General features: G+C 43.6%; 1 protein-coding gene across 1 annotated transcript in view; it reads left to right on the forward strand.

The window, feature by feature from the left end:
- The first annotated feature begins 15,606 nt into the window (after positions 1 to 15,606).
- The window catches only part of CUL5 (cullin 5), a 95,601-nt gene continuing 84,490 nt past the window's right edge, over positions 15,607 to 26,717 (forward strand). Inside the window, 2 exon segments of the mRNA XM_072821830.1 lie at positions 15,607 to 16,047; positions 16,050 to 16,076. Coding sequence (XP_072677931.1) covers positions 15,820 to 16,047; positions 16,050 to 16,076 — 255 coding nt within the window. The 5' untranslated portion in view covers positions 15,607 to 15,819.

The following is a 26,717-nucleotide window of genomic DNA, read 5'->3' on the forward strand; positions in this document are numbered from 1 at the left end:
CACTGTCAAGAGATGACAGCCTCTGTGTAAGTTACCAGGGAGACTGAGTCTCACGTGTAGTTTGCAACTGGCAATTAACGCTCTCAGATTTTCAACATCTTTTTTTTTGTACTTAGCGATAGCCACCCAATACCATTGTTCTTATAGTTACTATCGTTACCTTCCTATACTTGGCCTGTCTTATTCAGACACCTTATATAGTGCACCAGCTAATGACTTTCCTTCCAGCATTTCTTAATTAATTCACCACCGGACAAAGTGTGAACAATCTGAGATGGTGTCCTCATCATAATAGTAAGAAGTGACTCAGCTCTAAAACCCCATTTTAGCTGCTTCTCTGTTGAAACTCTTCTTCCTGGTAGCAACTGTCACAGGACAGATTTTTCAGGAAGCTGACTCTGAGACAGAGTTAGGTGGTGATGGCCCAGCCTTTTATTCTTTTGTTGATAAGTTGTAGAAGTTGGGCCTTGAGTGAAGTGGCTCCCTATAATTTAGGCAATCCCCAAGGGAATAGACAACTGAATGTTGCCAATGGACAGCGAGCTAGGACAACACACCTTTCATCAGAGTGGGGAATCTCAGAAGTTTACAAGTTAGAATATTAACCGTTTGGGTTGTATTGATTTAACTGTAAAAAAGAAGTAGCCATCAGGGAAAACGGAATATTAAATAATGATATCAAGACATGGTGTGTTGATTGTTTAGTACAATATTAGTTTATTGTTGTGTTTTCATTTATTTTTTAAGATTTATTTATTTATTTATGAGAGACACAGAGAGAGAGAGAGAGACAGAGGCAGAGACATAGGCAGAAGGAGAGGCAGGCTCTTTGCAGGAACCCGATGCGGGACTCAATCCTGAATCCCAGGATCACAACTTGAGCTGAAGGCAGCTGCCCAACCGCTGAGCCACCCAGGCATCCCTATTGTCATGTTTTTAGATTGAATCCTTGCCGCTTACAGATGCATATTAAAATGTGGATGGCAGGCTATCTGGGATTTGTTTCAAAATAATAGATTGGAAGTATAAATGAGACAAGAGTGACCATGAATTGCTGGTATGGATGGAAGATAAAATAATGGACCATCTCCCAAAGATGTCCATGTCCTGATCTCCAGAATGAAAAAGAATTTTGTAGGTGTGATTTAGGATCTTGATTAGTGGGAAGATGATCCTGGATTACCCAGGTGAGCCTCATGTAATCACAAGAGTCTTTATAAGAGGGAGGCAAGAGGGTCAAACCCAAAAAGAGAAGATGACCCTGTGCCAATAGAAGCAGGGGAAGCAGGGTCAAAGAGAGAAAATGCTCTGCTGCTTGCTGGCTAGATGGAGGAGGGAACCACCTGCCAAAGAATGCAGGCAGCTGCTAGAAGGTAGAAAAGGTAAGGAACAGATTCTTCCTGAAACCTTCAGAAGAAATGCAGCTACGTTGACACCTTGACTTTTGACTTTCAACCTCCAGAACTGTAAGGGAATAATCTGTGCTGTTTGAAGTGACTAAATTTATGATAATTCGTTACAGCAGCAGTATGAATCTAATACTGTAGGCATATGGAGTTCTATTGTGATATTTTTCTACTTTTGTAAAATTTCTTAGGATGAAAAAGTGTTCTGAAAGATCAAAGAAATCAGCATTGAAAAAGTAAATGTAATATGGGTTATTATGTAGCTGGGCAAGTCCTCATTTGTTTGTTTTTTATATTTTGTTTTTCTTTCTCCTTTGTTTTTAAAAAAATTTTTTTCTTTGCTGTTCTTCTACATGTTTCTTCCAAATACATTTTAAATCAGCTTGTCAAGTTTCTGTAAACAAAAAAAAATCATGTAAGTATTTTATCAGAATTTTATTGAATATACAAATTAATTTAGGGGAAACCATATCAAAGGTAAATGTATGGGCACCTGGGTGGCTCAGTCAGTTAGGCATCTGCCTTCAGCTCAGGTCATGATCTCAGGATCCTGGGATCCAGCCAAGCATCAGACTCACTGTTCAGCAGGAAGTAGGCTTCTCCCTCTTCCTCTGTCCGGCCCCAAAGCTCTCTCTCTCTCTCTCTTTCTTTCTCTCTTACTATCTTAAATAAATAAATAAATAAATAAATAAATAAATAAATAAATAAAATCTTTAAAAAAATAAAAGGTAAATGTAAGAAGTTTCCCTGCTAGTCTGAGCTGATTGTTGTGTATGTCCAGCAGATGGACTCCAGCTATAGTACCTTGTAAGCTGCATGAGTTGAAGAAGGGCTATTGTACTCCAGCCACCCCATCGGCAATTGCGGGGGTGAGTTCTATTCAGAGAGAAGAGAAGAAAAGAAGACACTTGGCCTCCCTTTCAAGACATAATCTCCAGCATAGCTTTACTACCATACCATAAATATTTTATGCCCTACTGGTCCCCTTGTGCTTGTTGTCCATTGGCATAATTAGTTTCTAACTGTATTATCTGAAATCATCAATACATTATGGTTTTGGTTTTTTTTTTTTTAAGATTTTATTTATTTATTTATGAGAGACAGAGAGAGAGAAAGAAAGGCAGAGACACAGGCAGAGGGAGAAGCAGGCTCCATGCAGGAAGCCCAATGCGGGACTCCATTCCAGGTCCCCAGGATCAGGCCTTGGACTGAGGGCGGCGCTAAACCGCTGGGTCACCCAGATTGTCCCAGGTTTTAGTTTTTTAAAAGATTTTATTTATTTATTATTTGAAACAGAGAGAACATAGAAGGAGAGCAGCAGAAGGAGAGGGAGAAGCAGGCTCCCCACCAAAAGGGAGCCCAACACGGGGCAGGATCCCAGGACCCCAGGATCATGACCTGAGCCCTAGGCAAACCCTTCAAGACTGAGCCACCCAGGGACCCCTGAAATCACCAATGCATTGTAAACGATGGAGCTTAGTGAGGCTGAATACAACCAGCATTGATCCTGAACATTTTGAAGTATTCCCTGGAGACTAACAAAATAAAACAAAAGAGTGAAGGGCATAAATGGAGGTTGGTGCATGAAGTGGCAAAAGTTAGGTTTTGATATTGATGTGACACCAGGGCTCCTGGCTGGCTCAGTCGGTAGAACATGTGACCCTTGATCTCAGGGTTGTGAGTTTGAGCCCTGCATTGAGTGTAGAGATTACTAAAATAAATAAACTTGAAAAATATATTGATGTGACTTCATTGCCTAGTGTTGTGAAGCCTGGGAATGTTTTAATTTCATAAGTCATAAGTAATTTATTAAGCAAAATATAGCAGACACATCCTTTGTGTTACAATGACTGGATTGTTTTAGCACAGAAAAATACTTTGACAATTAACTTTGGGTTTCATTCAATTAGGAAATTGAGTTTTGGGTAGAAAGTCTGTAAATTCTATTGCTAAGATATTATTTTCATAATTCATCCTTATCTTGCAAATTGTCTAAACAATTTAAAAAATAAATTGGATAAGCTTTTGAATGATAGTAGCTTGAGTAAAAATTCTATTATTGAGTAAAATTCTATTATTATAGAATTTTAAAATAAAATTCTAATAAGATGTGAGGTCTCCAAGTGATAGCATGAAAAAAAAAGTTATAATTGGCCAACAGCTGCTAATTTCTGCTTCTACTTAGCACTAATTAGGCAAGATAAAGTTGCTTGTTTTTTCTGGTACTGGGAAAGTGAATAGTTGTCTGTGTAATTATAGATAATGAAACAAGTATTAGAAGTATCAGGGTGTCTGTGTGTTTTTTCCAGGTTCTTTGAAATCCCCCTTAAGCCCAAAGTCAAGGTCATCTGAGACAGCAGATCCTGCCTCTGCAGTTAACTGATGTACCACTAGGGGAGGCTATGAGATGGAGCTTTGAACACTCCCCACCCCAGGGGCTGCAAATCCCACAGTACTCCCTGGTGGATGCGAGGATACAGAGTTAAGACCTCTGACTCCTCTTCTTTTTCCAAGGAGGAAAGTTTCTACCTGCTGGTGAACTGTTCGGTGGGAGAGGAAGGGGACAAGGATGAGGTTGACTTGGGCACTGAAACAAACAGGCCCAGCAGAAATGTCAGAAAACTTGGAACTCATTTGCAGGTTAACCACTCCTCTCCTACATGTAGAAGAGTTAGGGTATATCATGAGAGTGAAGCAGGGGAGATCCGCAGATGGGACAGGAGCAAAGATCTAGAGTTTGCATCTTTGATGAGGCAGCCTCAGAGAAGAGAAGAAAAATCCAGTCTCGAAGTGAAGGTCTTGATCTCACTTGATCTCACAACCCCACAGTTCAAGCAAAACATGCCTTAAGCATGTTTCTGTTGATAATTTTTCTGTGAAACCATCCTTCAGACAAGAGGAGCACTAAATCCCAAGTCACCGCCACGAGCTGATATGGTGGAAGATAATTCGACTCCAAGAACGTTCATAGGATACAACCCAACAAGTTGGTTAAAATACCTGTTGGTGCTGAGTGAAATAAGTCAATCGGAGAAGGACAAACATTATATGTTCTCATTCATTTGGGGAATATAAATAATAGTGAAAGGGAATAGAAGGGAAGGGAGAAGAAGTGGGTAGGAAATATCAGAAAGGGAGACAGAACATAAAGACTCCTAACTCTGGGAAACAAACTAGGGGTGGTGGAAGGGGAGGAGGGCGGGGGAGTGGGGGTGAATGGGTGACGGGCACTGAGGGGGGCACTTGACGGGATGAGCACTGGGTGTTATTCTGTATGTTGGCAAATTGAACACCAATAAAAAATAAATTTATTATTAAAAAATTTTTAAAAATAAACAAAAAAATAAAATAAAATACCTGTTGGTTCCAGAAATCATATACCCAATCACTGGTTTTTCAAGAATTGACAATTCTGGGGCCTCATGGTGTTGTTTTGCAAAACTGTTCTTTTAAAAAAGATATTATTTATTTATTCATGAAAGACATACAGAGAGAGGCAGAGACACAGGCAGAGGGAGTAGAAGCAGGCTCCCTGTGGGGAGCCCCATGTGGGACTCAATCCAGGAACCCCGGGAACATGCCCTGAGCAAAAGGCAGACGCTCAACCACTGAGCCACCCAGGCATCCCTGCAATACTTTTCATCTTTAGACTCTTTTTCTATTTTTCAGGATTTGGGGGTTATTTTCTATTATATAAGTAGAATATCATAAGCCTCATATTATTTAATTCATCCTTGTCTAGAAAATACAATTAAATCATAAGCTTCAGGCATTGGTTAAACGATTGTTAATGAAGAAGCTGGAAAGAGTAGGTGACAATTCACCGGTTGTTTTGAGAACATTAGCCTCAAACTATATATTAAAATTTGTTCCCCAGAGGTGCCCTGGGTGGCTCAGTTGGTTGTGTCTTACCTTTGGGTCAGTTTATGATCTCAGGGTCCTGGGATCAAGCCCCAGTTTGGGCTCCCTGCTCAATGGTGTACCCTTCCATCCCACTCATGCTCTCTCTCTCACTGTCTCTCTCTCTCTCTCTCTCTCAAATAAATAAAGCAAATCTTTTTAAAAAATTTTTCTCCAGAATTCTCAGTACTTCAGCCCATGTTTCTCCCTGGGTTCCCTGCCCTTCTAATAAGGATCAAGAGAATTCCTAGGGCTCCTGGTTGGCCCAGTTGATGGAGTGTGCAACTCTTGATCTTGGGGCTGTGAGTTCAAGTCCCACATTGGGTGTAGAGATTACATAAAAATCTTTAAATAAAAGAGAGAGAGAGAATTCCCAAGAATCTTCTCAATTTGAATGGAGTAGGAAGACCCTCCCCAGTTTCCACACTTTTAACTGTCACAGAGAAGAGGGAATGCTAGAACTCTGTTTCTGGCAAGATGCCCATCCCACCTTACTGCCTGACTCTCCCCCACTATTTGCTCTTATCCCATTAAAACCAATCTCATTATGCCGTTAGCCTTGTTATGTCTATATCCACAAGAAGTCCCAATGCCTCAGTTACCCTTGGCACTTACCCCCCTCTGGTTCCATCTCCCATTACCCCAGCCTCCAAGCCTCTGGACAGGCAGTAAAACCCTCTGTATCCTCAAACTCTTTACTTTCTTATTCACCCCCGAAGTCAGTGCTTCTCCTGCATCTCTCACAGGATGGCTGATGTACCACCAGCCTGGAGTCCGTGTGCTGGTCTTCTTTGCTTCCTGCTGCCACTTCCAAATCATTCTCTCCCTAGAAGCACTCAGTTTTGAGTCGGGTGTCAATGGACGACCCACCCGTTAGCCCTCCTTGTCACAGTAATACATCGACCCCCTAGGTCATGCTCTTTCTCCTTAATTAAAGTTCTGACTATCGTTCTCTCCAACATGACCCTTATCATAATTCTTAGTGATTTCAATATTAACACAGAAGATTATGAATACCCTGGTGTTTTAGTAGGGTTTCTTCTGAAACAAGGACTTGACATACCAGTAGTTTATTTGGGAGATAATCCAGGAATCAGGAACTAGGGAGCGAGGAGAATGAGACAGAGAAGATGGAAAATCCTTTGTAAAGGGTGGCATGAAGGTCACTACCATGAACACAGGAGACTTGAGTCCATTGACAACATTGTCTCTCAAAGGACTGGAAGCTGGGTCCCTTACTGCCTGGCTCCTGACCCTATTGGTTGAAGGTTGTTCCCTGAAGCATTATCTTCCTCACATTGGCTGCACATGCCTGTGAACCTAGAGGCTCCTGGGCTCAGGCAGAAGACCTTGAAGTGACAGCAGAGAGGAGAGGTGGGAAGCTGTCAGGGGAAGACTGAAGTGTTCTCCACCATAGCTGCTGCTGAAATCAGAAACGGGTTAAGGGATGTGACTAGGATGCCAGAAGCATCTGGGATGCCTAGCTTCTCAATTCCCTAACCTCCTCTCTCCCAGGGTCCTGTCTTCCATCCTGCCTCAACTATCCTTTCTCTGGATCATAGCACAGCCTTGTTATTACCAGTCATTGCAACCGCTAACAGCCTGAGCTTGATTTCACCCTTCAGCCCCCTCCTCATGTTTCCTGTCAACTCAGTCCCCTAGTGTATCTTGGCTACAATCCTTAGACCAGTACTTTGATCCTTCTAACTTTTCACTGTTCTTCATGGTCCCAACTCAGCTTCAATCCCATGGTCCATCGTCATGCTTACATCATATTTATACATGTATGCCCAACTTCCTCCATCATCCGCCCTCAGCAACACCCTGAGGTGTTGTTCCATCCTGTTCTACACCTATTTAGAACTTGCATCTGAGCTGCTGAATGTGAGGCCTTGGGCACTTCACTTACCCCTGCTGAGTCTTAGTTTCTTTAGCTATGCTGAGCAGTCTCAACTAAAATTCATGACCAGGGAGGCTCAGTCGGTTAAGTGTCTGCCTTCAGCTCAGGTCAGGATCTCAGGGTCCTGGGATGGAGCCCCACATCAGGCTCTCTGCTCAGCAGAGAGTCTGCTTCTCCCTCTGCCTCTGCAGCTCCCTCGGCTTGTGCTCTCTTTCTGTCAAATAAATGAATAAAATCTTTAACAAAATAAAATTCAGGACTGGTAGTCTCAAGTGTGTCTTTGGGGCTTCCTAGGAATCAGAATGCGTTTCCTCAGTCCCTTTATTCTCCCACCATCGTAAATAATAATTTCCTATCTTCTTTTCTCACAATGTCCACATCGTCAGGCTTTCAACTTGAGTGGCAGAGTGACCAGAAGAGAACTCTCACTTCCAACAGCTCATCTACTTCCAACTATTTCATCAGCTTCCAACAGCTCATCATGACCATCCTGCGGCTGTGTGACTGTCCATGCTCCTAGCCAAGGCCATACCCTCTCCTCATCAGGGCAAGGGTTCTGGTAAGCTCCCCCCTTCCATCTTCTGCATCACTGGTTTTTCCCTTCTACCAGATCATTTGTATGAGCCAGATGTGAAGTTTTTTCTTTTCTTTTTTTTTAAGATTTTATTTATTCATGAGAGAAACACACACACACACAGAGAGAGAGAGAGAGAGAGAGAGAGAGGCAGAGACACAGGCAGAGGGAGAAGCAGGCTTCCTGCGAGGAGCATGATGTGGGACTCGATCCCGGGACCCTGGGATCATGACCTGAGCCCAGGGCAGAGGCTCAACCACTGAGCCACCCAGGTGCCCCTGGATGTGAAGTTTAAATGATACTTAAGTTCTCCACAAGGGGGGATTAATTCCAGTGTTAAAAGTATTCATGTTTGTGAAGCGCAAAGAGCACTACGTATAGTATTATATGTATTAGCTCTAATTGTTACATGTATTGAGTGCTTATATGTGTAATATATTTTGTTTAACATGCATTATCATATTTAATTTTTATTTTTTAGTTTTTTAAAAAAATATTTTATTCATCACTTTAAGAGAGAGAGAGAGCATGCACAAGCAAGAGAGAAGGAGAGAAACAAGCTGACTGTGCTGAGCCTGGAGCCTAATGTGGGACTCAATCCCATGACCCCAAGATCTTGAACCAAAATCAAAAATTGGAGGCTTAACCAACTGAGCCACCCAAGCACCCCTGCATCATAGAGTTATTTTAAAATTAAATATGGAGGTACCCGGGTGGTTCAGTTGTTTAACCTCTGACTCTTGATCTCAACTCAGGTCGTGATCTCAGGGTCATGAGTTCAAGTCTGACAATGGGCTCCATGCCGGCTGTGGAGCCTACTTTTAAAATATCTTAAGTGAATAAATAAAAATTATTTCATTTTCCATCATCCACAGGCAAGCATTGGTAAAATTTTGAATATTTTCTTCCAGTTTTTCCCCTATTCAGAGTAAGAAGTAGAACTGTAGGGTCTGTTTGTTTTTTCAAAGTTAGAGTTCTAGTACCTATGTGGAACTTTGAAAATACCCTGTATTTTCATGTATCATATTCTGAATATTTTCCCATGTAAATAGCCTTCTATGAGTTTTAATAACTAAATAATATTCTGTTACATATTTGTAAGATTTATTTAACCATTCATGTATTGCCATATTTTTATGTTTTTTTAATTTTTTTAATGTTTTTTAAAAAATATTTTCTGCTCTTATTGACAATGCTAAAATGAAGGTGCTTGTACCAAAATGTGAGAATTTATTAAAATAAGACCCTGGAGTGGTCATGAATATTTTAAAGAATCTTGAACCCACAGGTTAAAAAATACTTAAGTGTTTTTACAAACACCAATGTTTGCCTGCCATCCTAACCCCTCATACTCATGTGGCTTTTGATCATGAGACTAGTTTTTTCTCCTTTCTTTACTAAATATTGTCACATTAGCCCATTATTCCAGCCAGTTGAGATATTTTATTTTATTTTTAAAGATTTTATTTATTTATTTCTTTGACAGAGAGAGAGAGAGAGCACAAACAGGGGGAGGGTCAGAGGGAGAGGGAGAAGCAGACTCCCTGCTGAGCAGGGAGACCGACACGGGACTCGATCCCAGGACTCTGAGGTCATGACCCGAGCCAAAGGCAGATGCTTCACTGACGGAGCCACCCAGGAACCCCCATTTGAGATATTTTATTTTTTTATTTTTTATTTTAATTTTTTTTTGCCATGAGATATTTTAAATTATGATTTTTGCCTTTATACATGTTAGGTATCTTCACAATCTTCATGTCTTCTGGAAATTTCATCCAATAAAACTGTTAAATAGGGTCCTGACTCCTGAGTGAGACAAGACCATAGCTGGACTGACATATTTATTAAGCCTCCATTATGTTTAATAGAAAGTTCCTTTTTCTTTAATATTTGGCATGCTATAAAATACTTTCTTATCCCTAAAGCAGAGAATAATTACTTCATTTTTCCTCACCAATATCTGTATTTTGGATTTTAAAGTATACCTAGGGATATAAAATGTTTACTTCAGTATTACAAAAATGCAATGCTAGTCTCTTCTCTCTTTAGTAAGTAGGCCACAAAAATTTTCAGTAAGGTTGTGGATTATCCTTTTTCTGAAACTTAAAAATAGAACTAGTTCCTCATGGCTCAAAGGGATTGGCCAATACTTTAAAAGCTCCCAAATGGGGGCACTTGGATGGCTCAGTCTGTTAGGCATCCAACTCTTGATTTCGGCTCAGGTCATGATCTCAGGATCATGGGATTGAGCCCCACATCAGGCTCTGTGCTCAGCAGGGGGTCTGCCTGAGGTTCTCTCTCTGCCCTTTCCCCCACTAAAATAAATACATAAATCTTTATTTAAAAAAATAAAAAAGCCCTCAAATAGATGTTTGTGGATTTCTTGTCTCTGCTGAGTTAAAATGGATTTCAGTGAGGATAAAAATACTTAAATGAGCAAAATGCTGACTGATTTATATGTCCTACAAAGGAGATAGTTATGACAGGATCAATGAACATTTTCCTCACAAGGAATATATAGACTGTTATCCTTAAATAATAGAGTCATTATTGAAATGAATAATCCTTCAGTGGTCCAAATTAGGTCCAGGCTCTCTAATGTATCATTTGGTGGATTTACAACATAGCAAGTGGTGGGTGATCCTTCCACCAGCTCCAACCTATAACACCTGTTGAGAGCACGGATTTGAGAAGCATAGTTAAGGATCTGCTGAAGTTGCCTTGGCTTGTCATAATGTAATGACAGGGGATGTGGAGTGGAATGAACAGATCCAGAATATGTTGGGAAGCAGACTTAGAAGATTTGCTGATACGTTGACTGTAGGGGGTGGGGAGAAAGGAGGAAGGAAGAATGATGCTCGGTTTTTGACCCTAACACCTGGGTGGAGGTGCTTTAAACTGAGCGAGTGGGCAGCCCGAGTGGCTCAGCGGTTTAGCGCCGCCTTCAGTCCAGGGCGTGATCCCGGAGAGCTGGGATCGAGTCCTATGTTGGGCTCCCTGCACGGAGCCTGCTTCTCCCTCTGCCTGTGTCTCTGTCTCTCCTTCTCTCTGTGTTTCTCATGAATAAATAAATAAAATATTTAAAAAATAAATAAATAAAATGAGTGAGAGAAGCCTTGGGGGGGAGGGGCGGCAGTGAGAGAGGAGCAGGTGCAGACCAGGTCAAGGTATGGAAATGGCAGAGAACAGAGACAAGAATCAGAAGTTCTGTTTCGCTCATTGGCAAAGGTAATGACATCAGGCGAATAAGGAAGCTAACCTTTTTCAGGCTATTGCAATGGGGAGAGCATGCCAGATCCAAGATCAGAGTGCCTTAGCAGGATGGTTTTGCCTGGAAGTGTAGATAAGTTATTCATGGGGTGCTCTGACAGTTTGGGGTACATTAATAAATCAGGGGGAGTCTTAGCCAGTCATCTGAACGAAAATCATTTGTCTCTATGTCTGACTAGTTGCAGGAGGTGATAAACAGTTCAGCTAATCATTATGAGACAAAGAATAGGAATTTGAGGCCCTGTGTCTGGCCTTGTCACAGGTAAATGAGGGCATCATCTGTGAGTTTTATGAGAATCCTTAAAAAGAATGGACAGTTTAAGGTATATGGAGAAGGGTGGTTCTTTGTAGGAAGCCACTTCTGGAGAACAAAATGTTGAGGGGATTAACCATCACTGTGTTCTGGGAGTATAGGGCTCAGGTAAAGTTCAACCTCTCAACGTGTCATACTTGAGATGTTTATGAGATCTGAAGATGACCAACAGGTGGTTGGGTATATGAATCAGGAATCCAAGAGAGAGGTTCAAAGCTGGAAAGATGTATTTGAAAGTTCTCAGCATTATAGGTGATATTTAGATGAGGAGACTTGATGAGATCACTAAAGGAGACGTGTGGAGAGAAGAGGGTTCAAGATGAAGCCCAGAAGAACTACAACCATCAAGGTGAAGTGGCAGGGAAGGGGCTAGCCATGCAGTAAGAGACAGACCAGACGATAGGAAACAAAAAGGAGAATTTGGCGTCATGGAGGCCAAGTGAGGAGAGTGCTTCAGGACAGGGAAGTGGAGAGCGCCACTGAAAGGTGCCGAGCAGTAAGATCAGGGCAATGACCATTAGAATTGGCAAGAGAGTCAGAGGAGGGATTCTTTTCTTTCAAGGTGGAAAATGCTTATGAACTGATTTTTTTTTTTTTTTATGGGGATGGGAATGACATAGGATAGTGGAAAAACAATTGACGATACAAGAGAGGTGGAAGTGTGCTGGGAGAAGGGAGCCCTTGAGGGAGGACCCAGAATACAGGAAGAAGCATTGGTCCTGAGTTGGCGTAGATGCCTGGCCAATATAGTTCGATCAGGGAAAAGAATTGCAAATGGAGGGATGGTAGTTTCAAGATTTGGTGGAGGAGAAAAGAAAGATGCCATTTATGTTTGCAGTGAAGTATGGACGGAGGCGGCAGGGGAGTAAGAGGTTTGAAATGAAGTAGGTGTACGAGGGAATGGAATGGAAGAGTAAACCTACTGGAGACAAACATGCCAGGATTACTGGGTTGTGTTACGTGCTCATCTGAGGTCTAAGTCTGGGAGGTTTTTTTTTTTTTTTTTTAAGATTTTATTTATTTATTCATGAGAGACACACAGAGAGAGGCAGAGACATAGGCAGAGGGAGAAGTAGGCTTCCCCTGAAGACCACGATATGAGACTTGGTCCCAGGACCCCGGGATCACCACCTGAGCCAAATGCAGATGCTCAACCACTGAGCCACCCAGGTGCCCCCCCTAAGTCTGGGAGTTTCAAGAGAAACCACTGGACTTGGTTTTGGGCTCTTTGGTGATGTTCAGCTCCCTGGGTGTAGGCATGGAAAAGATAGAAGGGTTTATTCAAGGTCGTGACTATATTGCTTCTGCATGACGGGTGGGGAAAGGGACTGGGTTGTTGAAGACATTTGCAAGACGAGTGATGTGCATAAAGTGAGCTGTGGAAGTTTCACTCCTGACCTGGTCCTGTGGGTGGAAATCTCGGGGTGGTTCTCTTTTGTCTTACGCAGCTGCTAGCCGGGCTCTCCTCTCCTTCCCACGCCCTGCCCCAGCCACCCATCTTGCCTGAGGCCCCACTTTCTGGAGGTGGGAATGGAGTTTAGAAGTGTTCAGGGCAGCCGGGGTGGCTCAGCGGTTTAGCGCTGCCTTCAGCCCGGGGTGTGATCCTGGAGACCCGGGATTGAGTCCCACATCGGGCTCCCTGCATGGGGCCTGCTTCTCCTCTGCCTATGTCTCTGCCTCTGTGTGTGTGTCTCAGGAATAAATACATAAAATCTTAAAAAAAAAAAAAAAGAAGTGTTCGGGGCCACGGAAGAGGGAGTCATCTGTATAAAGTAGTGCCGTGGGCTGAGCGCTGACTGAAGGCACAGACAACTGTCTTACAAGATGTATGAAGGCGGCTCCCTCTGACATAGCCTTCCTGAGAGGCTACCAGCAGATGGCTTAGCTCTGGTAATGTGTGACATTCCCTGGCAGAGCAAAGAAGGATCTTCAGGCTTAGGAATAAGAATAGAAGCTGACACAGGGCCATGGTTGGATTCATGTCTGGGTTAGGCCTAGGGCTGGCCCCATGCGTCTTCTTGGTGTTAGGCAGTGGTGCAGTCTTGAGGTGGGCTCTTTTTCTGTGTGCTCTCCAGGGGTCTGGGAAGCCCAACGGCCATCCCCCAACTCTTGGGTCTGTTTCTCTCCTCTCACCCCCAAATCTTGTAAACGCTCTAGGTTTGTTGTCCCTCTAGGTTTTCACCAATTCTCTTATTAAGCTGTATGTTGGTTAAACGTTACATACTATCTTTGCATGCAAAAAACTTTTTGTTTCTTGCTTCTTACAAATCACAGGCTTTGACTTTTTAGTTATTATGTCTAAAAAGGACTGCGAGAGTATATATATTTTTAAAAAATTTATTTATTTATTCATGAGAGACACACAGAGAGAGAGGAAAGGACACAGGCAGAGGGAGAAGCAGGCCACAGGAGCCCGATGTGGGACTCGATCCCAGGACTCTGGGATCACGCCCTGAGTCAAAGGCAGATGGTCAACTGCTGAGCCACCCAGGTGCCCTTAATGCAGGATTTAAGTAATTTCTCTGCACCCAAACTGGGATTCGAATTCACAACCCTAAAATCAAGAGTCACACACTCCACCAACTGAGCCAGCTAGACACCCCCAATTAAATAATATTTGATGTAACTATACTTAACATCCAGCTCCTTTATTAGACAATAAGCTTCAAGATGGCATGGGTCTTCTCTGCTCATTTAAATCCTGTATTTTGGTGCCTAGTACTTAACAGGCAGCCCAACAAGTATGAAATACTTAATTGGAGTCTTAGGCAGTGTCAGCCATTAATTAACACAATTACTTTATCAGCCTGTCATCTTACTGATGCATCAGGTTGATTATAATGTTATCAATTTACACCTTAAATTGCGCAGTGGAGTTGGCTTAGGGTTGAAGATAAAACCCAGTTTCCCTGGCAAAGATAACTGATTACATAGTTTATTGTGGACTAGGCCTTTTCTCTGACCCAGCTGTGTGACCTTGGCCAGATCACTGTACCAGTCAGGTCACCTCTACAAGCCCTCCCTTATCATTCTGCCAGGACATCCCAGGCCCAGTGGATCTGAGTCCTTGTTCTATTATCCTGTCATGGTTGAATCATGCCTAGATCACTCTAAGAAGTCATTTGCAGAGTGAGGACACCTAGGTGGCACGATCATGTGTTATGTAAGGAGATACTGGGGAAGTTTCCTACATGACCCTTCTGCTTCTGTTTACGATTTACAGGGTAGAGAGAGTTTGATCCTGCCATTCCTCTGCTCGGAAGCCTGCAGTATAGCCTATCTCACCCAGAACCAAAGCCAGTGCTTACTTATGGGGGGTCCACCAAGCCCTGAATGATCTGCTCTCCTCTGTCTCTGCGGTCCACACACCAACCTTCTCATTGTTCTTGCCACACTCTGGGCAACCTGCCAACCCACCATCCCCTGTCTGGAATGCTCCTGCACACGGGGCCTGGCCTCGCCCCTCACCTCCTTCAGGTTTTTGCTCAAAATGGCATCTTCCCAGGGAGGCCTGCTTGGGTCTCTCTCTGCAACGTTGCAAACTTCATGCCTCTTCCTGGCTGCATTTTGCTCCATAGATCTTATTATCTTTTTCCCCTAAAATATTATGAATGTAGGAAGGAATATTGTTTGTAAACATGTATGATATAAAAACCAGGGACACTGTGTGTAGGTTCTACCGCGAGTTATATTCTCTTCCCCGAACCAGTGGTTCCTGGTCTAAAAGGCCAAAGCTTGGAGTTTTATGGTGAGTACCTTCTAGGATCATGTGCCTTCAGGAAATCCAACATTACTACTCAGTGCCTGAACAACCTTGCATGGATATTTTCAGCGCCAGGCACTCTGGGTTGGAAATATTAATAGTTGTCACTTCTGCGCGTGCAGTGACTCATTCAGTCATTCAGCAAACATCTATTGGACGCCTTCGATGTGCCAGTTCCTACGGACCCAGCTGCCGAACCCAAGCCGAGCGAGCTGTCACAGGCGTCTCCTCTGCACACCCGGGGTCCGGGCCTCGGGTGGGGGTGGCGGCGCGCCCTGCACACCGGCTCGCTGCATACGCAGGGTCCACGCCTCGGGTGGGGGTGGCGGCGCCCCCTGCACGCGCGGGGCCCGGGCCCGGGGTGGGGGTAGCGGTTCGGGGCGCAGGGAAGCTCTCCGGTCCCGCCAGCAGGGGGGGCGCTGCCGCCCGCCCGCCCGCCCGCCGCGGCGGCCCGGCTCCTAGGCTCGCTCCCGAGCGCGCCCCCGCCCTCCGCGTCACGTGACGCTGCCGCGGAACCCGAGCCGCCGGGCCTAAGCCGAGCTAAATTCGTTGCGGGTGGCCGCCGCGGGTGGAACCACAAAGGCTAATCCGAAGGATCGGGGGTGCTCGCGGCGTCGATGCTTCCTCGTGCAAGTCAGGTCGCCTCCTGCTGCCTCCTCCCCACTCGCCGCTGCCGACTCCCCGGGCGTTTGCATGAGCTCTTTGGCGTGGGCAAGCCCCGGTGACCATGTAGGGGGACGAGCGAGGCCGCTCCAGTGCCCGGGACGAGGTCAGCGCTGTGGGCACGCCCCCGCGGCGCCCCGTGCACCCCCCGTGCCGGCCCGCGGGCCGCTCGGCTCTGCTGGGCAGCCGGGCCTCCGCCTGGGGCCTGGCCCCGAGCGCCACGAAATCTCGCGCCGTCTCGCGAGAGGCGAAGTTGAAGGAACATGGCGACGTCGAATCTGTTAAAGGTAAGACCCTCCGGCCAGCCCGGGTCGGACTCCGCGGCCGCCGGCGCTGGCTCTCCGGCGGAGGCTCGGTTCGGGTTCGGCGGCCAAGGGTGGGAGGGCTCGGGGGTTGTCCGCCGCGGGGGAGGTCGGGGAAGTGGCCGCCGGCGGCCGGAACGCGGGTCTGTGGCCTTGGGGCCGGGAGGCTCGGACGGTCCGTCCCGCCGGCCGGCGCGGGGAGGGCGGGGAGGCCGGGGGCTGCCCAGCAGGGGCGGGGAGGGCGGGGAGGCCGGGGGCCGGCGCGGGGAGGGCAGGGGCGGGGCGGGCAGGGGCAGGGGCCCCGGAGCCGGGAGGACGGGAGCCCGGCCGAGGGCAGGGGCCCCGGCGCAGGGAGGGCTGGGGACGGGGCCGGGGACGGGGCCGGGCCTCGGAGCCGCTGTGGCCCCGGTGCGGGGTGGGCAGAGGCCCGGGAGCCACTGTGGCCCCGACGCGAGTAGATGCTGGGCGCTCACCCGCTGGGCCGCAGCTCTCCGCGGGCTCCGCTGCTTCTTGCGGCGAGAGTCCCAGGCGAGCGAACCGGAAACCCGAGGAGGCGCTGCCCAGGGGGTCTCGGCCTCGACTGGCCCCCGCCTTCCCCGTGCCTGTGGGCCTCGTCCCGGCGCACGCAACTCCGGGGCGCGCAGCTCGCGGTGCCTTCCCCCGCGCTCGCGCCCTCCCGCTGTGCTCGCTGTGCTTCCCTCGTGGCTCCCAAGCCCGAGTTCCTATTTCTTCTGTTTTTCCTCGGGAAACTACCCCGCACGCAGCCCGAGGGCAGCACGCCGTCCGGTGATGCGGGGGAGGCGCTCCCAGCCTTTCAGAGCTCCGCGCCGCCACCGGATCAAGACCAGGGTTAAAGTTAGTTTTGTGTCTGTGTCAGTGGGGTGGCCCCGGGGATGGAGGCCCAGAGGGGCAGAAAGCCGGGAGGGGAATAGGAACGCAGGGCACAGGGACAACAGACAGAATGGAAAATACAGAGAAGTAGGCTGCAACCTCACGTAGGACTCCTTTCCACTACCGATGATTGCCTAACTGATGGGACTGTTCTATGAAAAGTAGACCGAATTTTACTAATTTAACAGGCAGTCTGTCTTCTTTCAAAAGGAGGAGGGGCTTAGCACGAAACTCTATCTGCCACTTAGAAGCTGTGTGACTTTGGGCAAGTTTCTTAACTTCTCTGTGCCTAGGTTTCCTTAGCAGTAAAATGGCACCATCAGTAGCACCTATTTCACGAGCATTGTTAAGGTCGATGTTAATGTATGTAAAATGCTTAAAACAGTGACTGGCACTGAGTTAGTACACAGTCCCCGTAAATAACCAGGATTACTACCGCGGTGGCTTCTCTGAGAAAACGAATTTAGAACAGGATAGCAAAGTTCTAGTAGATTCAGAGAGAAAACTTGTTTACTTTCTAAAGACTCCTGTTAGAGCTTCTCAGATGTTTACATAAGCAGTAGCTAATGTTATTCATTGAAGCGTTTGAAAAGTAATTGGGTTCCTGATTCGTTGTGATTTTGTTTTTTTTCTTTCTTTGACTTGATTACTTGGATGTAAAGCAAGATCTTTTTCCCTCAAAAATTCTGTCTCAGGAAGGAGCAAGTCACTGTATTGTACTCCATACGAAGCCTTACAAAGGATTGTTTGGAGAAGGTGCACATCTGAAGCTACTTGGGTAAACACTAGTGAGTGCTTACCTCGTGGAGATTATGAATATACATAGCCAACACACATCTATAGAATTAAAGAAACCACTCAAATGTATAGAAAATGAGCACTTAGGACTTAGGTTAAAGAGTTCACAAGGGAAAAAAAAAAAGAAAAAGGTCACAAGGATTCAAAAAGTTCTGTAACTCAGACAAATTTTATAAATTAAAGGAAGGTGATAATGCTTTGAAAAAAACAGGTAAATGATTCATTCACTCTAGTGAGCATGAAGACAGATGCCATAGATACACTGGAAAATTTTCGATGGAATTGTTTTATGAGGTGTTGAAAAGGGAGAGAAAGAATTTCTGAATCTTATTTTACATAGTATGTGATTTTAAATACATGTAAATAACGTCCTATAATGGACATTAATCAAAAGACGTTTGATTTTTCTGTCAATACCATCAAAAGCTTACATGTTGAAGATGGCCAGTAAAACTTTTTTTCTTTTTTCTTTCCATATTGGGAATAGGGAGGGGGTTGTCTCATTCATACTTAAAGAAGTAAGTAGCTAATTAAAAAGTGGAAAGTTTGTCTTGGAGAAATGCAATGAGACCCTACCAGGACAGACCCATAACATAACTCATAGAATCACTCAAATTCAAGTCTGGGGATACCTTGAATAAAGATAGAGCTGACAGGGATGCGGCCAAATTAGCCTCATTTGCTTTTTTTGATAGGACTCAGACTGGTTTGTATGAGAAATGCCTTAGACATTATGCAGTTAGGTTTCACAAGAGTATATTTGACAGAATTATCATGTCTTGTGGTCGAAATAGAGAAACGTGGGCTAGATGAGAATATAATTAGAACTGGATTAATTATCATAAACAGCTGTACCTGAAGAAAAAGTGATAAATCATCAACCCTGAAGGGAGGTCTTTAGTGTCCTGCTGAAAAAATAAGTTTTCTTCCTACTTGCCAGTAACTTGGGTGGAGTTAAGTTCATTGAGTTTGTGGATGACAGTTTGGAAGGGTAGCTAATGTGTTACGAAAGATAACAAGATTCAGAACTTTGATAGGAAACTTACAAGTCAGAGAGCAAAGCAATAAAAACCACTTTTTAAATATTGGAATTTGATATAATAATGATTGTATTGTCTATATAAACCAGGTAGATTATGGCTGGATTCTGGAAATCTTTTGATTATATAAAGATTTGTGTTGTATATTTTGTTGTAAATAATGACCAATTGCTTGATCATTGAGGGGGTTTATATCTCCTAAATTTTTCAATATGACTCCTTTAAGTTTGTTTTTAACATGTAATTCTGTGTCCTTTGTTTTACAGTATCTAGGCCTATGTGCTCTTTTTTTTCATTTCTAGCTGAGTATCCTATTCCAAATACCGGTTGTTTAAATCTTGTTTTGCTAGATTTCAACCCCCATTTACTTCTTGTTGCCGTGCGCAGTTCTGTGGATTGAGTGCCCTTCTTCACTCTGTGGTCAGTGCTACAGATTCTTCTGGTTCCCTTCAGTCTCCAGGTGCTTGCTGTGTTCTTCCTCCAGTGCTCTTCAGTCTCTACTCTCCCCAGAACCTGGCAGCAACAGCTCTGTTCTTCTGTTTCAGTCTCCTTCTTCTCACTCCTGAGAGGTCAGAAAGTTCATACATCTCCTTATAGAAACCTGACCTGTGTGGCCTTGTTTCCTCTTGCCCTCGGTTCCCCTGGTTGTCTGGAAGGCAGCCCCCACGGCTGCCTGTGGAGTTCTTCACCTTCTGCCCCAATTTACTGTGTCTCTACCCTCCCCGTACCCCCAGATGCTCATGGTGAAGCAGGCTGCCAATCTCCAGAGCAGTGGCAACTTCCTGATTGCCAAATGAGATTTTTCTCCCATACCGTGATGACCATCTCCACCTCCCTTTTGATTTTTTATGAGATTCTCTCCGTCACGTCCTATCTCTCAGATCACTGGTGTTTTCACTGACCTCCCTCCTCTCCTCCCCAGTGTGATTGTTTCTCAGGAGTTAATCTTCAGCCCTATTCTATCTTTGTACTTCTGTTTCTGGGGCAGTCCGAACTCCCATGATTTCACTATTTTTATCTCTTAACTCTAATCTGAGCTCTGGACCAAAACACAGTTCTGACCATATCACTTTCCTGCTTGGATACCTTTGATAGTTCAAATTCTTTGATATCCTTCCAGTTGGGTCTTCTCCCTAATATCTCTCTGTCTCCCTTACCCCCTCCTTTCTTCTTCCCCCTCTGTCCGCCTCTCACACACACCTGCCTCTACCTGACTGGGTCCTTGTTGGTTCACTAGTATACCACCATCTCAGTATTGGTCTGTTAAAATCCATTTCATTATTAAGACCATTAGCCCAAATTCCTCCCTTTTTAGTTCCCTCATTTGAAATTGTTGCCTACTCTGCACAGGCATAGCACTGCATCTCTTTCTTTTGCTTTATGCCTTACATATTAGTTGCATAGTCTATTTACATATCTAACTCCCCTTCAGGGTCGATTGCCCCATTATTGCAGGGACTTTATTTTATTAATCTTTTGATGCCTTAACCATTAGTTGTGGTGATCACTCATGGTAGGTGCTTCATAAGTGAGTGATAATTGCCTAAAAAGAGAAGTCTTAGGGGATCCCTGGGTGGCTCAGCGGTTTGGTGCCTGCCTTTGGCCCAAGGCACGATCCTGGAGCCCCAGGATCGAGTCCCACATCGTCGGGCTCCCGGCATGGAGCCTGCTTCTCCCTCCTCCTGTGTCTCTGCCTGTCTCTCTGTCTATCATAAATAAATAAATCTTTAAAAAAAAAAAGAGAGAGAAGTCTAGTGATATTTCTGTGCACTGTAGATGCTTACTACCTGGTGTTAATTGGTTAAAAGGAGGAATTTCTGGTTCTGTTCCCTTGTAATTAGATCTAGAGAGAGGGAGAGAGAAGAGGATAGAAGTATAAAAACCAGTCTATTAGAGAATCCCAACTTGAAACTGAAATAGGAAGCATGCTGCTGTCTGTTCTCAGTGGAAACTTTATTTTTTGAGAGGGAAGAAAATGGAAATAATAAAGGAGAGATTCAGAGTCTCTCTAGAATTCATTATTAAAATGATTTCATTAGATACATCCTTATTATTCACGATGAACAATACAAGGATGTGTAAAACCTCTGTCGTCTTTGGGAATTCACCATATACTAAAGGAGATTAAAAGGTGCTAATGATTTTCTCTAAGGCAAGAATTTAAGGAGTTTTAGCAAATGCTATGTGGTCCCTCACAGACTGAGGAAATCATTTCTGGTGGAATGATCAAGCACTGGAGCTTGATTTTGAAGACTGGGTAGACTTGTAGGTGGTGATTAGGGTAGATTTCAGTGGGAGTAGAGAGATTAGTTTGGCTGTGCTGGAAGCAGGACTGCCTGCTTCTTGTGAACGGTGTTTCTTGAAGTTGTCAGAGTACAGTGACCCAGAATATGGGAAACACTAGGAGACAAGAGTACAAGGGAAAGTCATGGGCTGTGAAAGGTCTTCAATACCAGGCAAAGAAGTTTGAAATAAAGTTCTGTAGATGGTGAGGAATATTTGAAAAATATGTGAGCAGAGATACTGTCAAGCCCTCAATTTATTCTCGACTCTATACATAAAACCTGTTACTCAGCATTACTTTTATGTGTATTCAAAATCTGACTGTGAGGTGGTCATGAATGAGGGGCATATGTGCCAAAGACCCCATATTCATTGAAACCTTAATGGGAATCAGTAAATCTCTGGCAAATAAATTCATTCAGTAAGTATTTAGTATTTTCTAATTCCAGCTGGTGATTTAGGCAAATTCTTGCCTTATATAGCTTATATTTCTGTTGGAGAGAGAGACAAAAAACATATAAGCAAATACATAGGTCAGATACGCTATAAAGAAAAACCGTTGGGGTCAGGGTAGAGAGAGATGGGTGTTATTTTTGATGGGCTAATCAGGGAAGGCCTCTGAGGAGATGACCTTGGACTTGAGACGTGAATGAAGCAAGGGCACAAACCATGAACATATTTAGGAGAAGATCTGCAGGTGGAGGAAACAGGAACCACCAGCGTAAAGGCACGGAGTCTGGAACATGCTTGGCAAGGAACTATATGGACGTGATTACTGAGAGGTAAATGTTGTCAGTGAAGGGTTAAGATACACAACTGCATGATTCTTTTTAATTTCTTTTCGAACATAAGTGAGATTTAGAACCTAACTTGTCAGTTTTTATTGAGTTCAGGGAAATTGCCCTTCTGAATGGGCATGTAAGAGGCACATGGTCCCTCAAGCCACCTGCCCTCATTCCTGTTCTGTTCTTGAGACATGGTTACATTTGACATGACCTAGGGAGACAAGGAATACAAGCTTATGGGTGTTGGTGAACTAAATTAGTTATTATAAATCTGTGATAAATGTAAACGTGAGCATTGTTCATGTTCTGTGAAAATAAGTGAACAATGCCATAATCTGGAGGTGCTGTATATTACTGCTATAGACAGAACCTCACACACACACACACACACACACACACACACAGGGGCAGAGACACAGGCAGAGGGAGAAGCAGGCTCCATGCAGGGAGCCCGACGTGGGACTCGATCCCAGGTCTCCAGGATCACACCCTGGGCTGAAGGCGGCACTAAACTGCTGAGCCACCTGGGCTGCCCAGAACGTGACAGTTTAGAAGAAACTTTGAGAGATCAGCCATTTATCAGTGGATTAGAAAAGGGAAATTTTATACTGCAGGTGGTCTCAAGAGGACACTAGACCTCCATCTGGTGGGCAGAGAAGAAGGGTGGAGAAGACATACAGACAAAGGCAGGGGTTTCTTGCTAGATATTTTGCTACGTGTCCTGGTGAACCCAGTTGTGACAGAAAGCCATTACTTGTGCTTTGGCATATAGTAGTAGATAGAGTAAAACTTAGTGCCTGATAGGCTCTGTGAACAAGTGACAGCTCAGGTTAAAAACATTGGTCACAATACCTGTAGTATTTCCAGATAATATCAGGGATATATGATCTTTGTTAATGGAGTTCATTCCACAAATACATAGGCATTTATTCTGTGCTGGATACTATTCTAAATGTGATACAGTAGTGAATATGACAGACAAGGTCCCTAATCTTTGGAGCTTATATTCAAATGTGTAAATACTGACACATTTGGGCAGGTTTTGTAGAAACAAGCTATGATGGAAACAGTATAATCAAGAGTGTTCAGAAGATGGGGGCACTATTTTACTTACAATGAAATGATTTTTTCCCCTAAATATTGCTTTCAGCTATGTTCTTTTGAATTTTCTTCCCTGCCACTTGATTACATTTCAACTCCATCTCTAATTTTCTGGTCTTTTAAAAAAGTTCTGTAAGTCTAAATTAAAATTTTCAATCTCAAAGTCAAATTAAATCTATATGCTTAAGCCCTTGGCTGTAGATCTGCAGAGAGGAATGGGGGAAAGACAGTTTTCTTAGTTTGGTTGAGGAGGGCCTTAGTGAGGGGACATTGACACTAGACCTGAATGATCTGCATTCTCTTCTAGGCAAAGGTCTTGAGGTGCTGTGGTGAGCTTGGCTTATTTGAGGAACATGTTTAAAAGGGTAGTATGGCTGAACATAGCAAGAATTGCAAGGATTCAAATAGATGTTTGAGTTTTGTGGTTCTCTTGATTAATGGGGATTTCACAGGTGGTTTTAAAATCACGTAAGTGGGAGCATTAGTGGCTCATAGACCATATAGGAGCCCACACATTCAAATAGCCTCTTGATTTACATGGAAGACCTAAAATACACAAACTGAATTCCTTTTGTAAAGTAATTAGAATGCCATCATTGGATATAATTCATAATAGGTTAGAAACTTCACAGAGGGAACAAATACAAATCTTAAATAACCTCCCTGTGTCACAGAATATTTGGGCATGAAAACATGCAAGTGATAAAAATAATTGCTACTAATTGTGTCCATGTCATTATTTCTTGTCTTTCCTCAGCTTGTCCTTTAACTTTTTTTGTATGTTTGTCATCATGAAGATATTACAAGAACATGTACAGTAATGTAACAATTCTTCCAAATGCAACTTTTTTTTTTTTTTAGTTTTTTTTTTTTTTTTGTAATCTATACACCCAGTGTGGGGCTCAAACTCAAAGCCTGAGATCAAAGGTCGCATGTCCCACTGACTGAGCAAGCCAGGCACCTCCAAATGCAACATTTGACATCGTTATAAGTTGTTGTTATGTGATTGCTTCTATAGTTTGTGGTATGTTTTGTCCTATATGTTATATAGGGTTTTCTGGACATTTCAGGGCAAATCAATAGGTCATCATTTGTGTTATTTTGTTGTAAAGTAAGTAATTTAAAAATCTATTTTAGTATATTTCACAAGATAGTAGACTTTTCTGTTTTTTTGACTTCTGTGTGTTCAAGCATTACTATTAGCATGGTACCAGATTTTATATGTGCACACAATTATGTACCTGCCTTTTTCTTGGGATTAAATAAAATGGAATTATTGCAGATGAACTCACTGTTTGAAAAACCACTCTTGGGGCAGCCCCAGTGGCGCAGCGGTTTAGCGCCGCCTGCAACCCAGGGCCTGATCCTGGAGACCCTGGATCGAGTCCCACGTCAGGCTCTCTGTATGATGCCTGCTTCTCCCTCTGCCTGTGTCTCTGCCTCTCTCTCTCTGTCTCTGTGAATAAATAAATAAAATCTTTAAAAAAAAAAAAAAGAAAAGAAAAACCACTCTTGAATTTCAATAGGAAATGCACAGAACTTTTAAAATAACATATTCGGGCAGCCCTGGTGGTGCAGCGGTTTAGCGCCGCCTGCAGCCTGGGGTATGATCCTGGGGACCCTGGATCGAGTCCCACATCGGGCTCCCTGCATGGAGCCTGCTTCTCCCTCTGCCTGTTCCTCTGCCCCCCCCCCCCCCGTGTCTCTATGAATAAATAAATAAAATTAAAAAAAAATAAAATAAAATAACATATTCTAGAAAGATCTATATAGCATTTTTCCTTACTGTCCTATAATATCTCCCCAACCCTGAACACATTACAGAAAATTAAACTTTTTTTTTAAGATTTTATTTACTTATTTGACAGAGAGAGAGTGCACACACGGGTGTTGTCAGAGGGGGAGGGAGAAGCAGACTCCCAATGTGGGGCTCCATCCTAGAACTCTGAGATCATGACCTGAGTCAAAGGCAGACGCTTAACCGACTGAGCCACCGAGGCACCCCCCCCAAAATTAAACTTTTCATCTGTAATTTGCTTTTTTCCTAAAACATGCTTGTTTTTCTTTGAAACGATCACTGTGGCTGTAGAAAAGATTGTAGGATTTGACCACCAATTTGCTTTATTACTGATTATTCCATTAGGGAATACTTTTTAGATATAGCTGAATGTATTTTACCTGGTTCTCGGTAACCAACATGTAATATGAAGAGATCTTGATTTCTTTGTATTGATTAGAGTACGAAAGGGAGCTAAGCCTTTTTTTCACCTATTTTTCTTTCTTTCCTTTTTTTTCCCCTTACTGTTTTTATCCTATCTCTCCTCTAATTGTTTCTGAGAAACTTGACAGTGATTTTTTTTTCCTCTTCAGCTTTGAGGGGAAACCTTAAGTAAAGAACAATTTAGTAGTAAGTATACTTTTATTATTTAAAATAAAGAGGGGATCCCTGGGTGGCGCAGCGGTTTGGCGCCTGCCTTTGGCCCAGGGCGCGATCCTGGAGATCCAGGATCAAATCCCACATCAGGCTCCCGGTGCATGGAGCCTGCTTCTCCCTCTGCCTATGTCTCTGCCTCTCTCTCTCTCTCTCTGTGACTATCATAAATAAATAAAAAAAAAAATTTAAAAAAAAAAAAATAAAATAAAATAAAATAAAGAGGAACAGGGAACAAAGGGAAAAAGAAATGCAGACCAGGAGTTGGAACTTCAGCATTTGCTTTTATTGGACAGTACATCCCAAATTGAACTTAGGTACTACTTCCAAACCATTCAACTCAAATGCATTCTCTCCCGGCATTTCTTCTATGGTCAGTGCCCTATCAGCTACTCAGTCAAGTAAGAAAACTGAGAGCTGTGTTGCATTACCCAATAGGCAAAAAAAAACCCCACATGTTTACGGTACCCTACTCCCCTTAAAAAAATGAGAAAAAAAGACAACCTGTGTGTGGTTATATTGATTTTTTAAAATTTTTATTATTATTATTTTTAGAATCTTTAAAATTTTAACATTTTTATTTTAAAAATCTTTATTTATGATTTTTAAAATTTTTATTATTTTTTAAAGATTTTATTTACCCATGAGAGAGAGAGAGGCAGAGACACAGGCAGAGGGAGAAGCAGGCTCCATGCAGGAAGCCTGACAGACTCCATCCCAGGTCTCAAGGATCATGCCCTGGGCCAAAGGTGGCCCTAAACCGCTGAGCCACCCAGGCTGCCCTCTAATCTATTTTTTAGAATTTAGTATCCTTTGTTTTTTTTTTTTTTTTTTTAATTTTTTTTTTAAATTTTTATTTATTTATGATAGTCACAGAGAGAGAGAGAGAGAGGCAGAGACACAGGCAGAGGGAGAAGCAGGCTCCATGCACCGGGAGCCTGATGTGGGATTCGATCCTGGGTCTCCAGGATCGCGCCCTGGGCCAAAGGCAGGCGCCAAACCGCTGCGCCACCCAGGGATCCCGAATTTAGTATCCTTTGTATTTTGAATTACATTGGGGAGTACCAGTAAGGGAGCTCTACTGATAAGTAATTTGAGAGCCTAGTGCCTTAATACTGCTCTTGTTGAGTCATTTTCAACTTTTTCTCTCATTCCTACGTCTAACTACCACCAAATCCTGATACTGTAGGAGAATTAGAAGCAAAGTAGTTAGGATAAGAGTCCTAATGTAGTAATGATAGCCAGCACTTAATATCACATTTAATTATTTCATCCACATTTCTCAACATTTTATATG

This window comes from Canis lupus, chromosome 3 (genome assembly GCF_048164855.1).
Source record: "Canis lupus baileyi chromosome 3, mCanLup2.hap1, whole genome shotgun sequence".
NCBI classification, from domain to species: domain Eukaryota; kingdom Metazoa; phylum Chordata; class Mammalia; order Carnivora; family Canidae; genus Canis; species Canis lupus.